The sequence below is a fragment of the Magallana gigas genome, chromosome 6, assembly GCF_963853765.1.
Source record: "Magallana gigas chromosome 6, xbMagGiga1.1, whole genome shotgun sequence".
In the NCBI taxonomy this organism is placed as follows: Eukaryota; Metazoa; Mollusca; class Bivalvia; order Ostreida; family Ostreidae; genus Magallana; species Magallana gigas.
The window spans coordinates 55,331,269-55,353,222 of record NC_088858.1 but is presented as its reverse complement, the minus strand read 5'-3'; the positions used below and the strand labels follow the sequence as shown (position 1 = coordinate 55,353,222).

At 33.1% G+C, this 21,954-nt stretch overlaps 1 protein-coding gene across 11 annotated transcripts; it reads right to left on the bottom strand.

Annotated features, from left to right (window-relative positions):
- Positions 1-6,153: 6,153 nt before the first annotated feature.
- Positions 6,154-19,108, bottom strand: LOC105344290 (uncharacterized). Of its 11 annotated transcripts, none has more exons than XR_004601131.2 (5): positions 12,107-12,253; positions 11,259-11,309; positions 7,352-7,544; positions 6,971-7,095; positions 6,154-6,488 (listed from the first exon to the last, which is right to left on the bottom strand). XR_004601131.2 is itself a non-coding variant. In XM_066088056.1 (5 exons), exons 2-5 carry the CDS (start codon positions 9,768-9,770, stop codon positions 6,376-6,378), a joined length of 441 nt encoding a protein of 146 aa, XP_065944128.1. In that variant the 5' UTR covers positions 9,771-9,924; positions 10,321-10,478; the 3' UTR covers positions 6,154-6,375. The 11 variants fall into 11 exon arrangements, 4 of the variants coding, with proteins under 4 accessions (XP_065944128.1, XP_034322904.2, XP_034322903.2 ...); XR_010714806.1 differs by having other exon boundaries at positions 11,259-11,363; positions 12,107-12,121; XR_010714805.1 differs by lacking the exon at positions 12,107-12,253 and adding an exon at positions 11,568-11,582 and having other exon boundaries at positions 11,259-11,363.
- Positions 19,109-21,954: the final 2,846 nt, after the last annotated feature.

Below are 21,954 nucleotides of genomic sequence, written 5' to 3'. Positions count from 1 at the left end.
AACGTAAACCAAAGGATCGAATCTAATCGAGTTGCCAATCATTAGATGAAATGAGACGCTAATCTGATGATCCGCATCTGGTAACGAAACGTGGATTTCGTTGCTCTTAAAATCAAGTAACTGTAATGATTATGACATTATTATATACTTTAAATTAAAGAAAATACCTAGAAATTAACAACATCGCCTTTTGAATCACTCTACAACTTTTTTTTATTGAATGCAGCTGGTTTTAAACTACATCTTCGCGCTAGAAAGCAATATTTTCAGAGTGTTACATAAACCGTCGTCAGTTTTAGTGGGGGGGGGGGGTGATATGGTAATGGAAAACCACAGTATGGTGGTAAAAAAAATCAAATCACAATCTGTGAAATTAACAGTATCAAAAAGGTAAATTGATGGGTACACATTAACAAGTTGAAATCAAATTGTTTGAAGTATTTAAAAAATATTGGGTGACAAAATGGTCGTGGTAAATTTTAGACTTTGTCAACCATAATTAGAGGAAAATATATTTTTATGCAAAATTAAAAGGAACTTTTCATTATTAGATAGTGGGCTATAACTTTATTATCATATCTAAAAACCTAAGGTATAGCTGACTGGTATTGTGTTGACCACTCAGACCTTTTCAAAGAATCAATAATATATTTTCTTGGATTATTCATATACAAGATGTAGTACATAAAGTTTTAAATGAGAATGTCAATCTCTGTATTTTTCAGTAATTTAAGTTAAGTTCTTCAAAGTAATGAAGAATGAGTAAAGGTTGTAATACATAATATGTTTCCATCTATATTAAAAACATACATCAAACTCCGCCTCAGAGAGTAAAGTGTTTCAACCATACAAACCATGACTCTGGATTTACACAGAAATTCATGGGGTATGGTATGGGATATTTTAACAGCAATTATTTACCCTTTGTATAGAATTTTTACAGCCGCCAAAATTAGGACCTATTTAGGACCTATCAAAAAATATTTTTGAATTTGATATAACGAATTCTTGAATCTGTTAAAGCGAGTTTAAATCGTTATAACAATTTTTTGAATCCGTTATAACGAATTAAATTTGTTATAACAAATTTTAGGAATTCGTTATAACGAATTTAATCTGTTATAACAAATTCGCTGAATTTGTTATTTCAAATTTTGAAATCTGTTTTAAAAAATTAAATTTGAAATAACGATTTCTTGAATTCGTTATTTCAAAGTTTGAATTCGTAATTTCGGTTTTTCAAAATCGGTTATAACCTATTTCATCTAATTAGTGGTAACAAATTTCATGTTTTGGGGAACAGATTAAACAGGCCGGGTGGACTCCATTTGTTCCATATCGGCGTACGACGAAATGCGCCGATCAATTGATCAGCGTTAAACGGTGAAATGGTAAATGAAGTAAACTGGCGTAAAAACAAAAGTGGAGGAACATATTGTCACAGCTGTTGCTGTAACCATGGTAACAGATTTAACAATTCCAAAAGACTCCTTACTTTATCGGCTTTGCTAGAATTCCTACATAGATGGAAACAAAATATTCAAGAACTTCTATATATGTAGCGACGCATTTTCACCAAAAATACAATATATACAGACTTGTTTCGACGGATTTCTGCGCATATTTCTAAAACTTTGTTTAATTAATGCTATCAATCAATGGGCATGTTGATTTATCAACAATATCTGCATTTTTCATTTCATCACCAAACAGTGAGATTACGCCATATTTTAAAAAAAATGCCGGTCTGGAATGGAATTGATTTAAGAATAAGGAATCATTCTTTGAGTTTTACTAGTCTCATGTGATTTTGGCCGGGACGTGTTCAAAACAAATAAAGCTCGAAGGGCTTTATGATAAATTTTACCACGCTCTGACCAAAATTATCAACTCATAACATTGAAAGAATGATTCCATATTACTTTAATACTGATATTTATATTATTCCCAATTTTTACACTTTAAAACAACATTCTAAAACCTCTGTTTTTTAATGCATATCACATGCTATGTATTATTACGTAGCGCAGCCAATACTGTTTTTCGGTTATGCTGTAGGACACGCCCATTTTGTGTCGCTCATATTTTATGACATTTTTGGGCTAGGTTATCACAGTAAAGGACACTTAAAAATATATAGATATAGTATTTTAAACGACGTAGCCAGGCATTATAACCAGGATGTGCGCATGCGTGTACCAAATTTTCGGTAAACGTTTGGGAGGAAATTTGAAAGATGTTTAGAGGAACTTTGAACTGATATTTGCACAATTTAAAAAGTATAGGAAAATTCTATTTTTACAGTATAAATGTTCATTAAAAGTGATAAAATTGGTGTGTACATTAGATTTACACCAAAATGTTGAATAAATATTAGTATCTGAGAGAACAATAAAGAGCAATGTTACAGGAAAGCAACAGGCACTTAGCACCGGAATGGGGGAGGAGTGTGTGGAGTGGAGCAAGGGCAGTGGGGACGAGACTACCCCCTTCAGCACACTTTTCTTAAATTTACATATAAACGGTGAATTAACAAAGAGCCTCCCCCCCCCCCCTCACCGCCACCAATGTTTTGGGACCAGGTAAAAACTGAAATGAAAGGGAGGAAATAAACTGTAAAAATGAAGTTAAGTGTTCACCTAACCCCCTACCTCCACGGATTAGGATTTTTAAATGTTTTAATAGCATAGTGGACGTATCACCAGGATAAGTATTTGTATCACCAGGGTCTGTATACCCATAACCTGGGTCAATATTACGATGTGTGCCCATCACTTGGGTCTGCATACAAATAACCTGAGTCAGTGTACATATCATCAGGGTTAGTGTACGTATCACCAGGGTCAGTGTTCGTATCACCAGGGTCTGTGTGCCCATCACCAAGTCAGTAGATATATCACCAAGGTCGGTATACATATTACCAGGGTCTATGTGCCCATTACCAGTGTCTAAAACCTATATTGTGATACGTTTTGAGACCAAGGTGATGGGTATACTGACTCTGGTTACGCGTGTACATGTACACTTGTAATTAGGTACACTAACCTTGGTTATAGGTAAAATGACTCTGGTGATGGGTATACTGATTCTGGATATGGGTATACAGACGCTAGTGTTGTGCACTCTGACCCTATTAATAAATATTAGTAAACAGACCCCATTGATAGGCATATAGACCCTGGTGAAACGTACACTGACCCTGGAGTGGGCACTGAGACCCTAGTGATGGTTATGTGGATTTCTGGCTATGGGTAAATGGACCCTGGTAATGGGCACAAAGAAACATTGACCCTCGGGATAAGAATTGAGACCCTGGTGTCCTGGTGATGGGTATACTGAATCTGGTTATGCGCATACAGACCCTGGTGATACCTACACCGACTCTGACCCTGATGATGTGTATATACAGACCCTGGTGATGGGCACACAGACCTTGGTGAGGGGTTATGGATAGAGCTACATGGGGCGGTGTCTTGACCACCCATACCCCTCCCCAATAATCCCTGTCCTCCTAACCTTGGATTTTTTCTAAGCGTAGGTGTTTATAGAACCTGGTAAATGGTATATTGTATGAGATACAGTAATATTGGTTTATATGTAAAGCCAATTGTCTCTTACTGGTATATGTAAGGAAACTGTGATATTTTGTTCAGAAAGGTGGCATCGTAAAAAAGTGAAAAAAGGGGGATGGGGTTGGAGAATCGCCAAACAATTTTTGACATGCAAAAATTCGAAAATCGTAGACCGTTGGGTTAGCTATAGAAATGCTAAGTTTACTTCAAATTTAAATTCCACTGTTTATTTCCTCCCAGTCACTTTCAATTTTTTACATGCTCCGAAAATAATGGGAAAGGGGGGGGGGGCAACTGCATGGGGAAAGGCCCCTCCCTGCCACCCCCACTTACCCACCCGTTTGAACCTACGTGTCTATTGTTTTCCTGTAACATTGCCTTTATTGTCCTCGCAAATATTTAAATCTTTTTTAAGTGTAAACCAAAAGTACATAACATTCCTATTATTTTTAATGATTATATAATATAAAAGTCGAGCTTTTTTGTTTGTTTGTTTGTTTGGTTTTTTTTATTAGCACCTATCCTTAGTTCGAATTTCCTCCAAGAAGCTATCGAATTTCCTCCCAAACGTTTACCAATCCCGATGAAATGTTGGTTCACGCATGCGCACATCCTGGTTATAATGCCTGGCTTTGCCATATAAAATATCATTTTGCAAGTGTCCTTTACTGTGATAACATTACAAATCGATTTTGAAACCAATAGCCCAATTAAAAAAATGAGCGACACAAAATGGGCGTGTCCTACAGCATAACCGAGAAACGGTATTTGCTGCAATAATAAATAACATGTTCTATGCATGAAAAAAGATCAGTGGTTTTAAACTGTTGGTTTGAAGTGTAGAAATCGGAATTGATATAAATATAAGCAAAAAGGCATCATTCTTTGAATATTATTAGGTGATAATTTCGGTCGGAGCGTGCATATCAAATCTATCGTAAAGCCCTTCAAGTTTATTGGATTTGAACACGCACCGACCAAAATAAATATGAATAATGCCCATGCAAGCGTTTAAAGATATCGTATCCATTGGTAAAAAGGTGATTAGAATAGCAAATTTTAAAAATAGGCGCTTTGAAGAGGCGTGACTCCATGAATTTTGCATCTATTTCGGTGCGGTTTTGCATTTAATTCCATGAATTCCATAAATAAATTCCATGACATAAGTTCGACATTGGCTTGGCTGCAAGTACCATTTAATAAATCAGCATGCTCATTGATTAATAGCATTGACTAAACAATTTTTGGAACTGTTACATCTGTTACCATGGTTACAGCAACAGTTGTGACAATATGTTCCTCCACTTTTGTTTTTTACGCCAGTTTACTTCATTTACCATTTCACCGTTTAACGCCGATCAATTGATCGGCGCATTTCGTCGTACGCCGATATGGAACAAATGAAGTCCATCCCGTTTAATCTGTTCCCCAAAACATGAAAGTTGTTACCACAAATTGGAAGAAATAGGTTATGACCGATTTTAAAAAACCGAAATTACGAATTCAAACTTTGAAATAACGAATTCAAGAATTCGTTATTTCAAATTTAATTTTTTAAAACAGATTTCAAAATTTGAAATAACAAATTCAGCGAATTTGTTATAACAGATTAAATTCGTTATAACGAATTCCTAAAATTTGTTATAACAAATTTACTTCGTTATAACGGATTCAAAAATTCGTTATAACGATTTAAATTCGTTTTGACAAATTCAAGAATTCGTTATATCAAATTCAAAAATATTTTTTGATAGGTCCTAAATGGGCTTCCGTAATAAAGAAAGTTGACGCAACCCCAGATAAAGTAGTGTGTTTGGACATATATATTGTTTTTTGTTGAATCTCCCAAAACACGACTAATTTGATGTGGAAGTTCAGTAGTTTATCTTCATCTCTAATTAAATCGTTTATTGTTTCTTTTAAAAGCAATTTTAGAAACCCAAAACTCAAGAATTGTGGCGAGTCGGTGAGTACACGAGTTGGTAATTAGCTTGCAAGAAAGAAATCCTCTATCCGTTATATAAATGGTTTATGTTCCCTATTTGGATCATAAACTTACAATGACAAAACGTGCGTTGTCTCCCTGTTAAAAGAAATCACTATTATTTGTATCTCTAGTATGTTCTTAGACTTATATGCTCCTTACGGTAACAAATGTCTGTACTAAGTCACAAATCCTTGACATAATGCTCAACAGTGATTCATTGAAAAAATACACGTAACTGTATCGAAAAGAACAATAGGATCTACATTTTTAATATATGATATTTAAGTATGGTATGCGATATTTACAATACATTTCACATAAATGTAGTTAAAAATAATGCAATAACAATATTTTTATTTCATATCTCGGATATTAAAATTTCATAAGCAACTGAATTGTTTTGTTGAATCAATTTTAGTTGGCTATTGCTTGCATTCATTTAAAGGTAGACTAAAGATAAATAAAACAAAAATCTCTCCGTCATACAGTGGCTTAGGATAAATTGGTGTTTTACATACGGCCGCTCTCTAATTCTCGCTGCTCTGCATTTTAACCGTAATCAATAACTTTCTTCAGAATAAAAAGATTAGTAGATAAAAATTTAATATTTTAATTTAGACCACAAATAAACAGTTTAAATAGTATTAGTTTGATGAATAAAAAGATCAACATTAATAACAAATTAAAAAATTAACTCAATTACAAATAATCATCAGTTAAACAAAAGTTCAATGAATAACTGCATGTTATACAAAGTTTTAATTGTCTAATGTCATCCATGGTTGAGTACTCTGAAATATAGAATGAAGTTACTATCTAGGCCGGATAACTGGGGTGCTGGTGCATAGGATATCCGGGCTGTTGTTGCATAGAGTTGCTTGGATACCCGGTTTGCTGCATCATGGTGCTGGAATTTACTACTGTGACACCTACCAAAATTCAAAAACCCCGTATTGACTTGTGATTTTTTTTTCTCAAAGAGTTAAATTCAAAATAGAATAAGGTTGAAGGGACATGTAAATACGATAGCATGCAAGCTTGATATATGTATCAGGGTAATGTTGTATAATTATCCTATTCTGTGGCAAAATGAACTCTGCTACATTTGAAGTTAGGCAAGAAAATGTAGTTTTGTCACCGACAAATTAAAGTTTAGTGTCTTTCCAGGAATACTTTTAAAGTGTCTGCGGTTTCATCATACCTATTTCAATTGATTATATAAAACTATTTTTGAAAAGACATTTCCAATAAGCTTTGTTTTTTCAAACGGATTATCCATGTAGGTTATTTCTATCATTTTATTTCGCACTTTACATATAAATCCATGAAAACATTTTTAAACTACGACCAATGAAAATTGTCGTATTTCTAGTGAATCATGCAAACACGCCCTGATTTATGTATCGCTCACCTGGATTGGCTCCGTGCAGCACCCCGCCTGTGGACCGACTGCTGCCACAGCACCGTCTACAGATACAGACACACAGTCCAATGAACAGGATCAGTCCTCCAATGCTGATTAACACAGGCACCCAACTATAAAATAAAAAGATACCAATAGAACATGTACATATACTTATTTGGTATTTTTCGTTCACAACTTAAAAAATCGTCGAAATTAATGATATATTAAAGTTGCTAAACATTAGATATATAAAACTAATACGATATTTTTTTAACTCAACGTATGTTTACTTTATAAGTTTTATCAACATATTCGTGGAGAATAGCATAGCACAAGTAAAATGAATTTAAACATTTTGTCCCTCGATGACTTTATGAATTTACTTACGCATTGCTAGTAAAAAAAGCTGCACAGAAGTCTCTTCTCTGAATCGAAGGAGCTTGTAATAGAAAGCTGTCGCAACAGTCATATTTTCCTAGCTGAAAGCAACAATAGTTGCTACACCACTTTTCTTTGTTGTAAGAAAGGAGGCTAAAATGGGCTCTACAACACTCTCCACATAAAACTAATGTTGGAACACCTACAAAAACACAAACAATTTGAAATAATTTGTTCAATGCATGATATATGAAAAAAAAAATCAACAGTTAGAGAATTATAATACTTCAAAAATGAAAACATGTATATTAATTCTATCAGTGAAAATAATGGCACAAGTACCAAACGGATTTAGTTTCACCTAGACAAGAATTAAAAAGTTTGTTAAACACTGACCGCCCCGACTCAAAAAGATGCAAAAATATAATTCAAACTTTGTGAAAAGTTGTCTTGAGTAATATAGACGTCATTATTCTAATATTCTGATATTTTTTTCCCCTTTGTATAAAGCGAAGGGAGAAGTTCAGGTCAACTGTATCTATAGAGTCTGGGGACTAGATAGACGTTACAAATGGTTTTGACAATTTACAGAGTACATTTACAACAAAAATTACGTTATAATCAAAAACTGCGGTTACGGTATATAATACAAACTTAACGGATTTTTATCTTGTTTAATATTTATTTGGAAAAAAAATCCAAAAAGCTGTGTAACATTAACTGTTTTCAAGCTGCTTGGTCGATTAATTGGTAATTACAGTATCAAATAATTTCCCATTCAAACCAATGATCTTACAACGTTATGGAATTTCTCCGATTTACACTGTCCAATTAAATGAAAAAAATGCCAATAAGAAACTTTCAACCATTTAAAAAATCTATAAAACAACATACAAATTCAAAGCAGAGCAACACGGACCTCCATAAAGATAGAGGTAGGATCAGGTGCCCAGGAGGAGTAAGCATCCTCTGCTGACCAGTCACACCCGCCGTGCGCCCAATGTCATATTGGTAAAAATGTCATTATCGGAAAAATGTCGTTATTTGATGAATATACATGTATCATATTCGAGAAAAACGGAGTAAAATTCGTGGACAATTCGGTATTCAATCAATAGTCAAGAGCAGAGCAATCACAGACCACTGAAAAAGCTCAGAGGCAGGATCAGGTGCCTAGAAGGAATAAGCATCCTCTGCTGACTGGTCACACCAACCGTGTGCTCTTTGTCGCTATCGAAAAAAACACCCTGAAAATTCTGTAATCAATTAGGTGAATAAATATGGTCTAACAATTAGTATGATAAACGTCAGTCAGCGTACGACCCAGTTGAAAATTGTATTTCCTGATTTGGTCGTTGTAACGACCATAGAAGTTACGAAAAGATGACTTCAAATAGACTGTTGATAGTCCTGTTTTATCAACTTGTTTGTCAGTAGCTTGCCTCGCCGTATAAACTGTTCATACAAAGAGCATGCCCTTGCGTATCGAATTAAGTGAGAGACAAAAAAAACACTACATGCAGGTGATGAAGGGATATTGCTACGTACGTAAAGAAATTTGACCAAAAAAAAATTGAAGTCATCGCGTTTATCAAAAAGTTTTGTTGTTAGGTTACCATCAGTATGAAACAGATGACACAGACTCTGTGGTATCTTTTATTTGAAGTTAACTGGGATATATCGAGTCGACGTAAGAATTAAAATAACAATTGTTAATTGATAATACGTCGTCGATATACATGAATGTTGAGTTGAAGGCCCCAGCGAGTTATTTATTTTTTTCCACCTACAGGTAGTAGTATTACCATGCTATTTCTTTGAAATGCAAATATTAAAATGTGCCTTACAAACAAAGACAACGTAGTTACTTGCCTAATCAGCAGGGATCAGTACATACAGATCTTGCAATCTATCTAGTTCTTTTCTCACTTCTGCTTTATTGAAAACAGAAGGATAGATGATAGATTTATTTGACCTCTCAGTCGTTTAATACGAGATTTTAATTTACATGTGATGCTTTTAACCCACTCTGACAAGGTGTCAATGTCTTCTTTTTCAGATTTTACCCATCAGTTGGCGTAATCTTCAACAGAATTCATGATATATATAAAATTACGACGTCATATGAGGGATCTAGGCTCCCTAAATTTTGGTCTTTTCATACTAAGTGATGTTAGGTCTTCGTTGTTAACTAAATTAACATCACCAGTAATGACTTGTCCGGCAGGACTATAGTTGTAGGGTGAAGAAAACAAAAAATCTAATCGAATAGTTAATTAAATTTTGATTCAATACGACTATTTTACTAGAACATCTATACGTGTTTATTTTTGATTTATCAAAACTAAAAACCGTTTCTTCTTCTGCATTAAAGCGTATCTATTTGACATCATTCCATATTGATTACCTGCACAATACCTGTTAACATCTACAAAGCTGACGTGTTATGCATTGTTAATTGTTCTCTGCTAGGGCGTGACGTACACTGTAGCTTGTTTTTTTTCTTTCGATTTTATGCGTTTTTGGGAATTGACGCTTATATGGGCGCTGAATGATTCCACGAAATCCTACGTTCACTTTCTCTTTACAAAAATTTATAGATTCAATAGATATATACAATTTAGGAAAAAAAGTCAACATTGTGAAATTTAAATCATTAAAATAGGTATATAGAATCATTTTTTTTCAAAAGAAAATTAACTGTTTTGCATTTAATGATGAATGTTACGTAATCTAATCAATATACTTTTAACTAAATTCAAAAAAAAGAAAATTAACTGTTTTGCATTTAATGATGAATGTTACGTAATCTAATCAATATACTTTTAACTAAATTCAACCAAACATTGTATATAAGGTGTGACAAGTTGCTGGAAATTGTCTCGATGATGAATGAATGCTTGATGAAACTGTCCACCATAAAATTTCTTTACAGTGTGAAAAAATTGCAATAGATACAAACAAACATAGCATCTTACCTAGAACCAGAAGGCAGCTAAGGTAGAGTTTTAGGCACGTCATACTCAATAAATATCACGTAAAATAATGTTAGCACCCGGATTAAATCGATCGGGAAGGTAAATGAGGGTAGGACCGTGTTAGATTTTAACGTGCCTGGATAATGCGTGGCTTTATTCATTAAATATGCATAACTAAAAAAACAAAAAAACAAATACAAATACAAATTCTTGTCAAAATATTTGAAACCAAATCGCAAATCGAAGGAGCTCGTAATCGATAGTTGTTGCAACAGTCATATTTTCCTAGCTGAAAGCAACAATAGTTGCTACACCACTTTTCTTCGTTGTAAGAAAGGAGGTCATAATGGGATCTACAACACTCTCCACATAAAACTAATGTTGGAACACCTACAAAAACACAACCATTTTGAAATAATTTGTTCAATGCATGATATATGAAAAAAAAAATCAACAGTTAGAGAATTTATAATACTTAAGAAATTAAAACATGCATATTAATTCTATCAGTGAAAATAATGTCACCAGTACCAAACGGATTTAGTTTCACCTAGACAAGAATTAAAAAGTTTGTTAAACACTGACCGCACCGATTCAAAAAGATGCAAAAATAGAATTCAAACTTTGTGAAAAATTGTCATGAGTAATATAGACGTCATTATTCTGATATTCTGATATTTTTTTCCCTTTGTATAAAGCGAAGGGAGAAGTTCGGGTCAAATGTATCTTTAGAGTCTGGGGACTAGATAGACGTTACTTTACAACAAAAATTACTTTATAATCAAAAACTGCGGTTACGGTATATAATACAATTTTAACGTACTTTTATCTTGTATAATATTAATTTGAAAAAAAAATCCAAGAAGCTGTATAACTGATGTAAAGCTGTTTGGTCGATTTATTGGTAATTACAGTATCAAATAGTTTCCCATACAAACCAATGATCTGGATGGTCGTTATGGAACGTTATGGAATTTCTCCGATTTACACTGTCCAATTAAATGAAAAAATGTAAATAAGAAACCTTCAGCCATTTAAAAAATCTATAAAACAAAAAAATTGTCCGGTAGGACTATAGTTGTAGGGTGAAGAAACCAATAAATCTAATCGAATAGTTAATTATATTTTGATTCAATACGACTATTTTACTAGAACATCTATACGTGTTTATTTTTGATTTATCAAAACGAAAAACCGTTACTTCTGAATTAAAGCGTATCTATTTGACATCATTCCATATTGATTACCTGCACAATACCTGTTAACATCTACAAAGCTGACGTGTTATGCATTTAAATCCCGATAATGCAGAGTGTTACTGGTAAATAAGTTAATTGTTCTCTGCTGGGGCGTGACGTACACTGTAGCTTGTTTTTTTTTTTTTTTTTTTTTTGATTTTATGCGTTTTTGGGAATTAACGCTTATATGGGCGTTGAATGATTCCACGAAATCCTACGTTCACTTTCTCTTTACAAAAATTTATAGATTCAATAGATATATACAATTTAGGAAAAAAAGTTAACATTGTGAAATTTAAATCATTAAGATAGGTATATAAAATCATTTCTTTTCAAAAGAAAATTAACTGTTTTGCATTAAATGATGAATGTTACGTAATCTAATCAATACACTTTTAACTAAATTTAACCAAACTTTGTATATAAGGTATGACAAGTTGCTGGACATTGTCTCGATGATGAATGAATGCTTTATGAAACTGTCAACCATAAAATTTCTTTACAGTGTGAAAAAATTGCAATAGATACAAACAGACATAGCATCTTACCTAGAACCACAAGGCAGCTTAGGTTGAGTTTTAGGCACGTCATACTCAATAAATATCACGTAAAATAATGTAAGCATCCGGATTAAAACGATCGGGAAGGTAAATGAGGGTAGGACCGTGTTAGATTTTAACGTGCCTGGATAATGCGTGGCTTTATCCATTAAATATGCATAATAAAAAAAAAAACAAACAAATACAAATTCTTGTCAAAATATTTAAAACTACAGGTAAATTGTCGGAACTGTTCGGAACACTTCGTGATATCCCCCCGTAATTGTTACGTCATGCCCGTGCAGGCATTGAAAGTGATTTACAATATCACAATATAAGAACAGAATATATTTTCTAATGCAAGCTAAAAAAAAAAGATTTGTACAGAGTTTACGTGCTTTTGAATAATTCTTTGAGATGATATTGTTCTGTTAAAGTGGTACAGACCCTACCAGGTCATATACAATGTACCATCTACGGAAAAATGCGACCATTTTAAAATGATGATAGGGGGATAATCCATTTTGTAATATGATGACAATTTTGAAAAAAAGGCGTTCTTTCCGTTTTTGATTTGTAAAAATAAAAACAAGTTGCATGTTTGCTTTGGTTTGCGCTATTATGTGAATTTTTAAAGAATGCATGTTTTTTTTTAAATAAGACTGTTAAATAAATATAGAATTTAAGAGATAATCCAGTTTCATCTTTACGTTTGAATATTATGTTTTATAAAGTGTTTCAAAAGCATTAGTCTCATATACGTTTTCAATTACATTCTTTGTATTGTTTTAAAGAAGTTAAAGATTTTTTAAAAACCTCTTTTCAGGGTTCAAATATATGGCACATAGAATCTTTTTATGGTACTTAAAAATCATCGGTGGAAAGTCTGAAGAAAGTTTATTCAAACTTTATAATTGAAGATGAATAAAACTTAAGCAAAAAAATTCCTCAAAGATTTTTCCAGTATAATTTTTTTATGAAAAGATGACGAGTTTCAAGCGTGATACAGAGTTGTTGCAACGCATTTTGAATAAAAATTACTCATTTTAAAAAATAAAATTATCAAAGTGCATTAAAAAGGTTTATCAACATTTTTTTATTATCGAGACACTTAACACACTTCGAAAAAATATGTATAAATCACAAATTCTGGAATTGGATTTCTATACTGTTGTGTGATGATATGTAAACACTTACGATTCCCATTTACCGTCTTAGAGAACGGGGGTGTGGGTAGGGGTTAACCTATGATTCAGGTCAAACTGCAGTTCACCATTGAATTGATTACAGGAAGAAGGTCACCTATCCCTCATCTTTCCTTCCAAAACATGATATTCAGCAACTTGGAGTAAACGGAAAAAACGGAAAAAGAAATACACTTTCTTGTTACTTAAGTACAGTGATATTTAAAAAAAAACGAGCTGGCCAAACAATGATTTCTTAAATCTGAAAGTGTTTCAACATAAACCTTTTTTTTTAAATTCTAATCAAATAACTCACTGCCTTATCTAAAAAGTTACATTAAAGAATATCAAATTATAATAAACTGAAAAAAGGCATTATGATCGGGGGTTTTTTTTGCACTGGCTCTAAAAGATCATATTGTTTTTGATAAACATAACTAACGTATCTTTTTTCACACCATGTATGTTTTATAAGCTCATGAAATTGAGGCCATGTTATGCATTGATATCAGAAATCAATGCATATCAATCGTTTCCGCTTCTGGCATAACCAAATTGTACCAGATAAGAAGTGAATTTGCTGCATACAAAAAAAAAGGAAAAGGCAAACCATTTTTTTTTCAAAGTGCTTTGGACTGGTCAAAAAATTTAAAAATGTTTTTTTTTTCAAAGTGCGTATTTTTTAAAAATGCGTTGTAACACAGGGTTCACACGGAGTTAACACACATAATCAAGTACATATGTACTCCTTTTAAAGGAATGATCGGCATGTAATATAATTGGTCAGCTCTGTAATTGTAATACGACAGCATTACGCTACATGCAATAAACTAAATATAACACCGTTTTTTGATTTCCGAAATAGCAAGGTATGAATAAGCTTCACCTTTGGTAGGCGAATTATACTTCCGATAAGCATATGTAAAGAAAAACGTGATATGATTCATTATGTATGTAATTGTATAATTTTTTTTATTTTCAAGGCAAACGGATAAGAGTAACGTTTTTAATAATAAACGTAGGATTAAATATTTAAATGAAGTTATAATTGTATAGTAAATAAAGTAGTGCAAGGCGCAATGCGCGCGCAAATAGTAAAATTTACCGGATGCCTCATATGGACATAACTGTGATCGGCTAAAGCCGATCACTAAAACACAGCTTCTGTCCTATTTCTGTTTATATCAATTATATAAATTTCTATTTTGATTTAATCTGTTTAACTTTTATTATCATTACGCTAACAGGCGTTTAACTAAATATTAACAAATTCAATTTGTTTATCGGTTTCAATAAATAAATAAACAAATAGTACAATAATATCTTTTGCACTTAAGGAACACGTCCTTGCTTTACATGTATATACATGTTGTATCTCCTCAACATTTCTAACTATCATGATGATATTATATCTTTGTTTTTGTTGCAAGTTCTTAAACATGTTCGATTGCAACAATATGCAAAATACACTTTGCATATACTTCTTACAACAACAGTAGAATGATGCATGCAATACTGACGGGCGTCCTAGTAACGTTGTAAAAGAGAAACTCTTTGTTTTATATCAAGAAACTCAGAGTAATTCCAAGCAATCGACAATTCTTAAGAAAAGGGAAATTGAGAATTATTTTGTAATTCATGTACAAAAAAATATGCTGGAGATGAATTTCACTAAGTTTTGTGTTGCACTATGTTGAAAAATGAATGTATATACCACAATTTTATTTTTTGAGACCAAATTTATGTATTCTCAAACATTACGAGCTTTTGTGCTCAAACAATGTGAACTTATGAAAAGAGGCACTACATCTCATTTTGCGCAAATTCCACGAAATAACGATTTTCCCGTTACTGATATGAATATACTTACAAATTATAATCTTTATAATAATAAAGCAAACACAGCCTTTCATTCAAAACAGTGCATGTGCATTGATTTTATATATTTTGACGTGGCTTTCAGCAAGAGGGTGAAAAGAATGCGCTCTGCAACGTGCAAACATAAACAAATGATTTGTCCAACTGTTTCCAACTGTTGTCACCAGCTCAACAAATTATAAACTGTTTATATAAAGAATAAAAAGAAAAAAATATCATACATTAATAAAAAAAAAAAAAAAAACATGATTTAAAACTAAAATTAAACCCCTGGAACAGTTTCTGCATCTAAGCTGGTTAATGTACATGTCAATATACATGTATTCTTAGTTTTTGTTGTCTTTAATTATTTCATCAAATGATTTTGTAAGTCATATCAAAATCTGGCACAGCATTATCTCCATATCAGGAATACCTCTTAGAACAGCGAGTGCATATACAGTACCTTTTTTACTTCCTTAAATATTGTTGAATAAGAAATGCTCTCCCCAATGGAGAATGAGATGGTGTTGCTTAATTAGTAGAAGATTGTATGTTAAAATATCACAGAACAGCTTTGTATCTATATCCACCAATTATAATTCTCTCTCGATTTCTTATAGAATTTGATTGTTATTCATTTCCTCTATAGAGACTGACAGGACTGAAATCTACATGCCCCGTTTATCATTTGGTCGAAACCTTCATCAGCCAAGAAAAATCACGGACTGCATGAAATACTCGTGATGATGTCAAACCCGTATTCCCATATAAGACGATTTGGTTGTTTCTTCTATCTAACATACTGATGTATATTAACAATAATTTAGTTATTTTTACATACGTTTTACGATTCATTAATATATTAAAAGAAAAATGTTATCAAGTTAACCATGAAATGCTTTCTCTGATGATCCATGTGGGTTATGAAGGTAGCGATCATTGCAATATCACAACCTTCACATCCCGCATGAATCACCAAAGACAGCATTTTTTTAAATTAGTAAATAAACCTCATGTACATAACTGAAACTGTTGATTAAATGAACAACAGAACATTCTATGCATTGTCAATAGGTTTACCTGATACTGTTCATTCTTAAAACAAAGAGGGTATGAATGTTTTAAGTCGGATATTAGCCTCAAACTGTCAATTCAGCGAGAGAAAGTACTAATATAGGCCATAAAAGCTTCGATCAATTCTTTCTTTCACAGAATGGACAATTTTGGGCATAAATCTTAGTTACTAAAACCTGGATTTTCGCCAAGGCCCCCGAAATATATGTCAGATTGCTCTCTCAACTTACTATCTTGGACCGTTGATAAAATATATAACTTAAGGATTTAAATTCCACAATGTTTGAAAATGAAACAAGAAAAGCTTGGAATTCCATGTTTTATTCTTAGCACCTTAAAGTTTTTTTTATAAAATAGACTGCAATACAACTTCATATTACATGTAAATAAATTATTTTTTCTTTTTTATATTAAATTGTGTTTCTTTACTGTGGTCGGTTGCAACAAAAATCTATCTAGATATTGATGTATTCACATACCTCAGACCCATACAGCAGTATGGCAGACCAAAGTATGTCTGATTCGGTGTATGTGGGGATGTGTCAAAAAAATAGGAACCTCACAACAGGTGGCCTCCAGGAGAGATATAGTGGATATGAAGGAGCTGTTGGATGATCAAAATAATGTGAGGAGATCAATGCAGAGTGGAAGCACAAGAGAAGGATTCAGATTACCTGATTCAGACTTAGACACTATGTTCTGGCTAACTAACCACCGAGTGATCTGGGACTTCTCTTAGTCTGAGTATTACAATATACAAAGACAGATACTGATTCTTTGTGACAGTTCTGAGAGTCCAGCAGGATTTACATTACTTTCGTTACAATTCGAACATGCTAATAATTCGGTTTTGTCAGCATTGAAAAGAGCTGAGCAGGTAATGTTGTCATCTAGTAAAAGAATGAATGATGGAGTTTTTTTATCAAGTTCTAAACACAGAGAGAACATGTGTACTTCAATTAATCCTGAGAGTGGAGTACATGGACCATGTAGCAGTGGAACAAATTGTCCACTAGAATACGATCATGCTCATTGTTTTGTCAGTGATTTTTGCCCCCCCCCCCTTCTGCCTCCTCATGGATAGACAGATGTCACTCTTGCCCCCCCCCCCCAACGTTGCCGTTGAAATCGTTAGAAATGGATGTCACTTTGTAGCAATAGGACACAAACTAGGAAACCATGCAGACAACAAATGGAGAATTTCTTTCTCTCAGGCAGAATAAAAACTTGTATACTCAATGAATCACACCCAATTCCTAACTTATGGTTTGTTAAAATTGTTCTGAAAAGAGATAATTAACAATGGATTAAGAGATGAAGATAGACTACTGTGTTCCTACCACATCAAAACAGCTGTTTTCTGGACTATTCATTAAAACACACCTCACTGGTGTCCACAAAATCTCCTGGCCGGTTTCTGGGTCTGCTTTAAACTTCTTATTAAATGGGTGTATGAGGGGATCTGTCCAAATTTTTTCATACCAGAGAACAACATGTTTTTAAGCAAAATCCATGGTAACGCACAAACAACTTTTTTCAGGAGGCTGTATGGGTTGTATGAAAAGGGTATAGCATTGCTGCTACACAGTCCCTACATCAGGTCTTCTATCACTGATGTCCTCTATAATCCCAGACTCACGGTGTGTACTGATGAACACACTCTGATTTCTGAGGCTGAGTTTCATACAGAGTTGTTTGATGAACTATTTAGTAATGATTCACAACAGACGTCAGACCTTCAGCGCTGTATGAAGATCCTACATACGATAGAACATTTGATAGATTCTTCTCTGGCAAAGTATCATGTTGTTAGTGTAAAGACATTTACAGCCAGCATCTTTCAATGCATTGCTTTTACATTACACAACAAGTACCCTAACATAGGTGTCAATAAACAGGTGTATATTGCAGACTAAATATCCTGTCACATGCTAGAATTAGCAGCCAAGTTTGGGTTTGTCTCTGACCTGTTGTACATTGCCATGTATTATTACAAGACACTCAGATATAGGGAAGCTTTATCTATTTCAGAGACGACAAAGGTCAAGTTAGCACAGCCATATCTGATGTATAGGGATAATGTAGACAGAGAGAAGTATACTGAGGTTGTAGGGGGACAGTCCTGGTCTATAAAGATGTAACAATGGATATTATACTTGACAATGAAATATGTTATATCGTTGAACTATTACCGGAACAACAGTCTGGTAGACAGAACAGTTTGCCTGCATTGTATATCCCATACGTTGTACTGTTACACATGCTACAGTTTTTATGTTTTAGACATGTTGACAAAACGAGAGCACAAACAGTACTAGATGATCTACAGGTCCTAGTCCACGATGATCGGGGACTGTATGTAAATGATATATATATAGAGATATCTCCTGGGAGATCCTAGGGATCTGTCAACAGATCACAGGGAACATCCAGGCTGCCCTGTACTCATTCCTGCAGTCACTCAGACAATATCCATTCAATGAAATACAAACTGCTACCATACAGAGAATCCAAGAGTTACGCTTTTAAGTTCAGTGTGAAGTTAATTTGCTATATGACGATATTGTATTAACAATGGGTTTAGCTATGCAAGTAACAATATTATCAGTTTTGAATGTATGCTACATGTAGGTATTTGCATAAAAAATATTAATTATATCATTCAACAATAAAATTTTGCTAAGAAATACAAGTTCTTTTGAGAAACTTAAACATTTCTTCACAGTTGCTATGTAAACTGTCATTGAAATGTTACACAGTTGTTAAGTCACTTGATTTACATGTATGTACCTCTGATGGTAAAAACATTACAGTAATAGATATACACCCAACTTCTTTGTTTTATTTGGAGGAAAACCTAGATGTTGTTTCACTAACCTTGATGTTAAACAAGCCTGGTGTTGTTTTTTCATCTTTGTTTATTACAGCTCTACAATCCAAGTACAGCTGTAAAATAAATAAAATCGCATTAATTACCTTTTGAAGGCTAAATGAGACACTACAAGCGAGTTTTGCAGAATTATAAACCATGAAGTGTCAATTTTTCCACAATTTTGGCTGCAATATTGTACAAAATTGAAAAAGTAAAACAGGTGAAAAAAACATACTGTTATAGGAGCGACAACTTTAGTACAGGTTAAAGTAACTAACTTTGGGTACAGCGTGGGGGTAAAAGTATCTGAAAGGACGTTATGTTGTTTAGAGTGGGGCAAGTCCATGGGATGTAGCTGACGATGCATGTTGTATATGTAGTTCCTACTGTTCTTGCCCCAATGGTCACACCGTGAACACACATATCCTCAATTTACTCTTAAAATTCCATCATAAATTCAGGTGTTTCATCCAAACAGTATAGCAAACTTTGCCTTTCGTTACTCAGTGCATACACTTAAACAATCAAATGCTTTCTTTGGTGATACATGTGGGTTTTTGCAGAATAAATGACATAACCCGCGTTTATTCATGCAGGATTTAAGGTTAGCGGCGTCCAAAATCAGTGTTATTACTTTATGCAGTCCATTATTTTTCTTTTAGGTCGATCAATAACTGATTAGAGTTGTGTCCTCCTGTTAATTTCAACTCTATCAATTTCCATACAGCTATGAAACACAATCGGTTTTCTTGAGAAATATAACAGTGTTTGGGTCTTCAACTCAACAAATATATATCAAAAACTATGTTATGTGAGAAAGAATTCAAGGTTAAAGTCTGAATCAGTATGATAAATTGATATCTTTAGTTAAGGACTACATACACTATAATACATTGATCGTCCTAAAAATTAAAGGACTATAGATAGCTCAAAAATTAATGTTAAATATACATGTACATAGAAAAAAAGTATGTAAAAGGTAATCACCCTAGTGATGTCATTGTGTAAAAATGGCATCATGATGATCGTTTCATTAAAATAAATTAATATTTTGGAGCAAAATACAGACGCATAGTGTTAACCGACAGTTCAATACTATTACTTATTAGGTTAGTTACTGACTCACTACGGAAATATATTGGGTTGATCAATCTCACAGATGGCGAGGCGAAGTCCAAGGGAAAACAAAAGCAGACAGACATACAAGAAAAAAAATGTTTATCTCTTTCCTTTTCGTAGCGCGGGTATAATTATCAGCATATTTCTGAACTACCGGTTGCATTTTCAAATGTGGTTAGTATGCTTCTTAGTAGTATGTATTAGATAATTACTAGTGATGAACTCGAAATATAATTTCAGTTCCATGTCATTTGGGTTGAAGAGTGTCAGCAGTCTGTTGTACAATTACAGAGTTAGTAGTATGTTATAGAGTTACCATCTAAGCAATATGTTGCATAGTTGCAGTGTAAATTTGTCTTTCAATATTATTTTAGTATTGTACTTACATGTACTAAGTCATATTACTTAATATATCTCTGTTAGTGTTCTTAATCAAACATTTAATATCACAAAAACAGACTTTTCATTTATTCATTCAAAATTCCCACAGGGTGATGGATGGGCTTAAGTAGCTCATTTTCATCTTAGTAAGAATGGTATCTGGTTTAATTTACCTTACTAGAGTTTGACCCGTGCGTGCACGGGTTGACATTGCATATCGGACATTTACGAAATAGGTCTATCGACACACCTTATTATTGACATTTATAATGCTATTAGTTTCACTTCACTTTCCTTAGTTTCAATAATCTAACTGTCAGAATGCCTCCCTTATACCCGTAATGTAGCGGAAAATTGCAGAATCGCTCCGGAACGATGTTGGAGAAAATTAATGAAGTTGCCTTGAAAATAATAGTCAAATTCATCACAACAAACCTTTTTGAGACTGCTAATACCTTTTAACTAAAAATTTTAATCCATAGAATGGAAGAATTCAACACCTTTTCACCAACGTACACGTATTTTCTTTGTAAAACTGGGTCCGTAGGACATTATTCATTTTTACGATAAAACATATTCTATCTTTACTCCTATTAAATATAATGTGACTTTTTTGCATGTAATCAAATATTTTTTTGTCACCACGAAGACAAAAGTAAGTACTTAGTTGAAATGTGTATTTGTTATTTTATACTTTCTCTCATAAGAAATCATTAATATATATGAACAGAATATATAGCAAAAGTCGAATGAAAATTTACCCGTATTTGTATTACCATCATGCAGATGTGATAATGTGGAAACATAAACTAAAGATCCCGTTAGCGTGAATGTATTGCGCATGTGCAAGATTGTAAAATCCAAAAAATCCAGGTGATTTCCGGGATTTTTTGAGGAATTTTCGTTGATTATTAATTAACGAAGCTTAACTGAGAAAAAATAAAAACAAATTGGTAATCTTCAAGTACCAATGATGTTTAAAATATATAAAACAAATGACAGTATTCTTCCGATTTCTCGGTATTAAAGACCAAAAATTCGAGTCTATTATTTTAATATAGTAGTATAGATAGGTGAGCTCTGTGCTAAGTCCTTTAGCAAGAGATACAAGACTATTTGAATCCTCTTTACACTTAGACAAAGAGAAGATAATTATGGTGTATTTCAATATTTATCCCTTGCTACAAAATTTTTTAATTAAGTCGACGAAGATGACACTATACAAGATATTTATTTAAAACTTTTAATTTAATTCTGAATAAGCTTGATACATGCAACTTATTTTTAACGTGTCTGTCTTGGATTTTTTATGAAAATAAAATGTCTGTTTAAAGCAGTATTCATTTTTTCTAGAAAGAAAACTGATT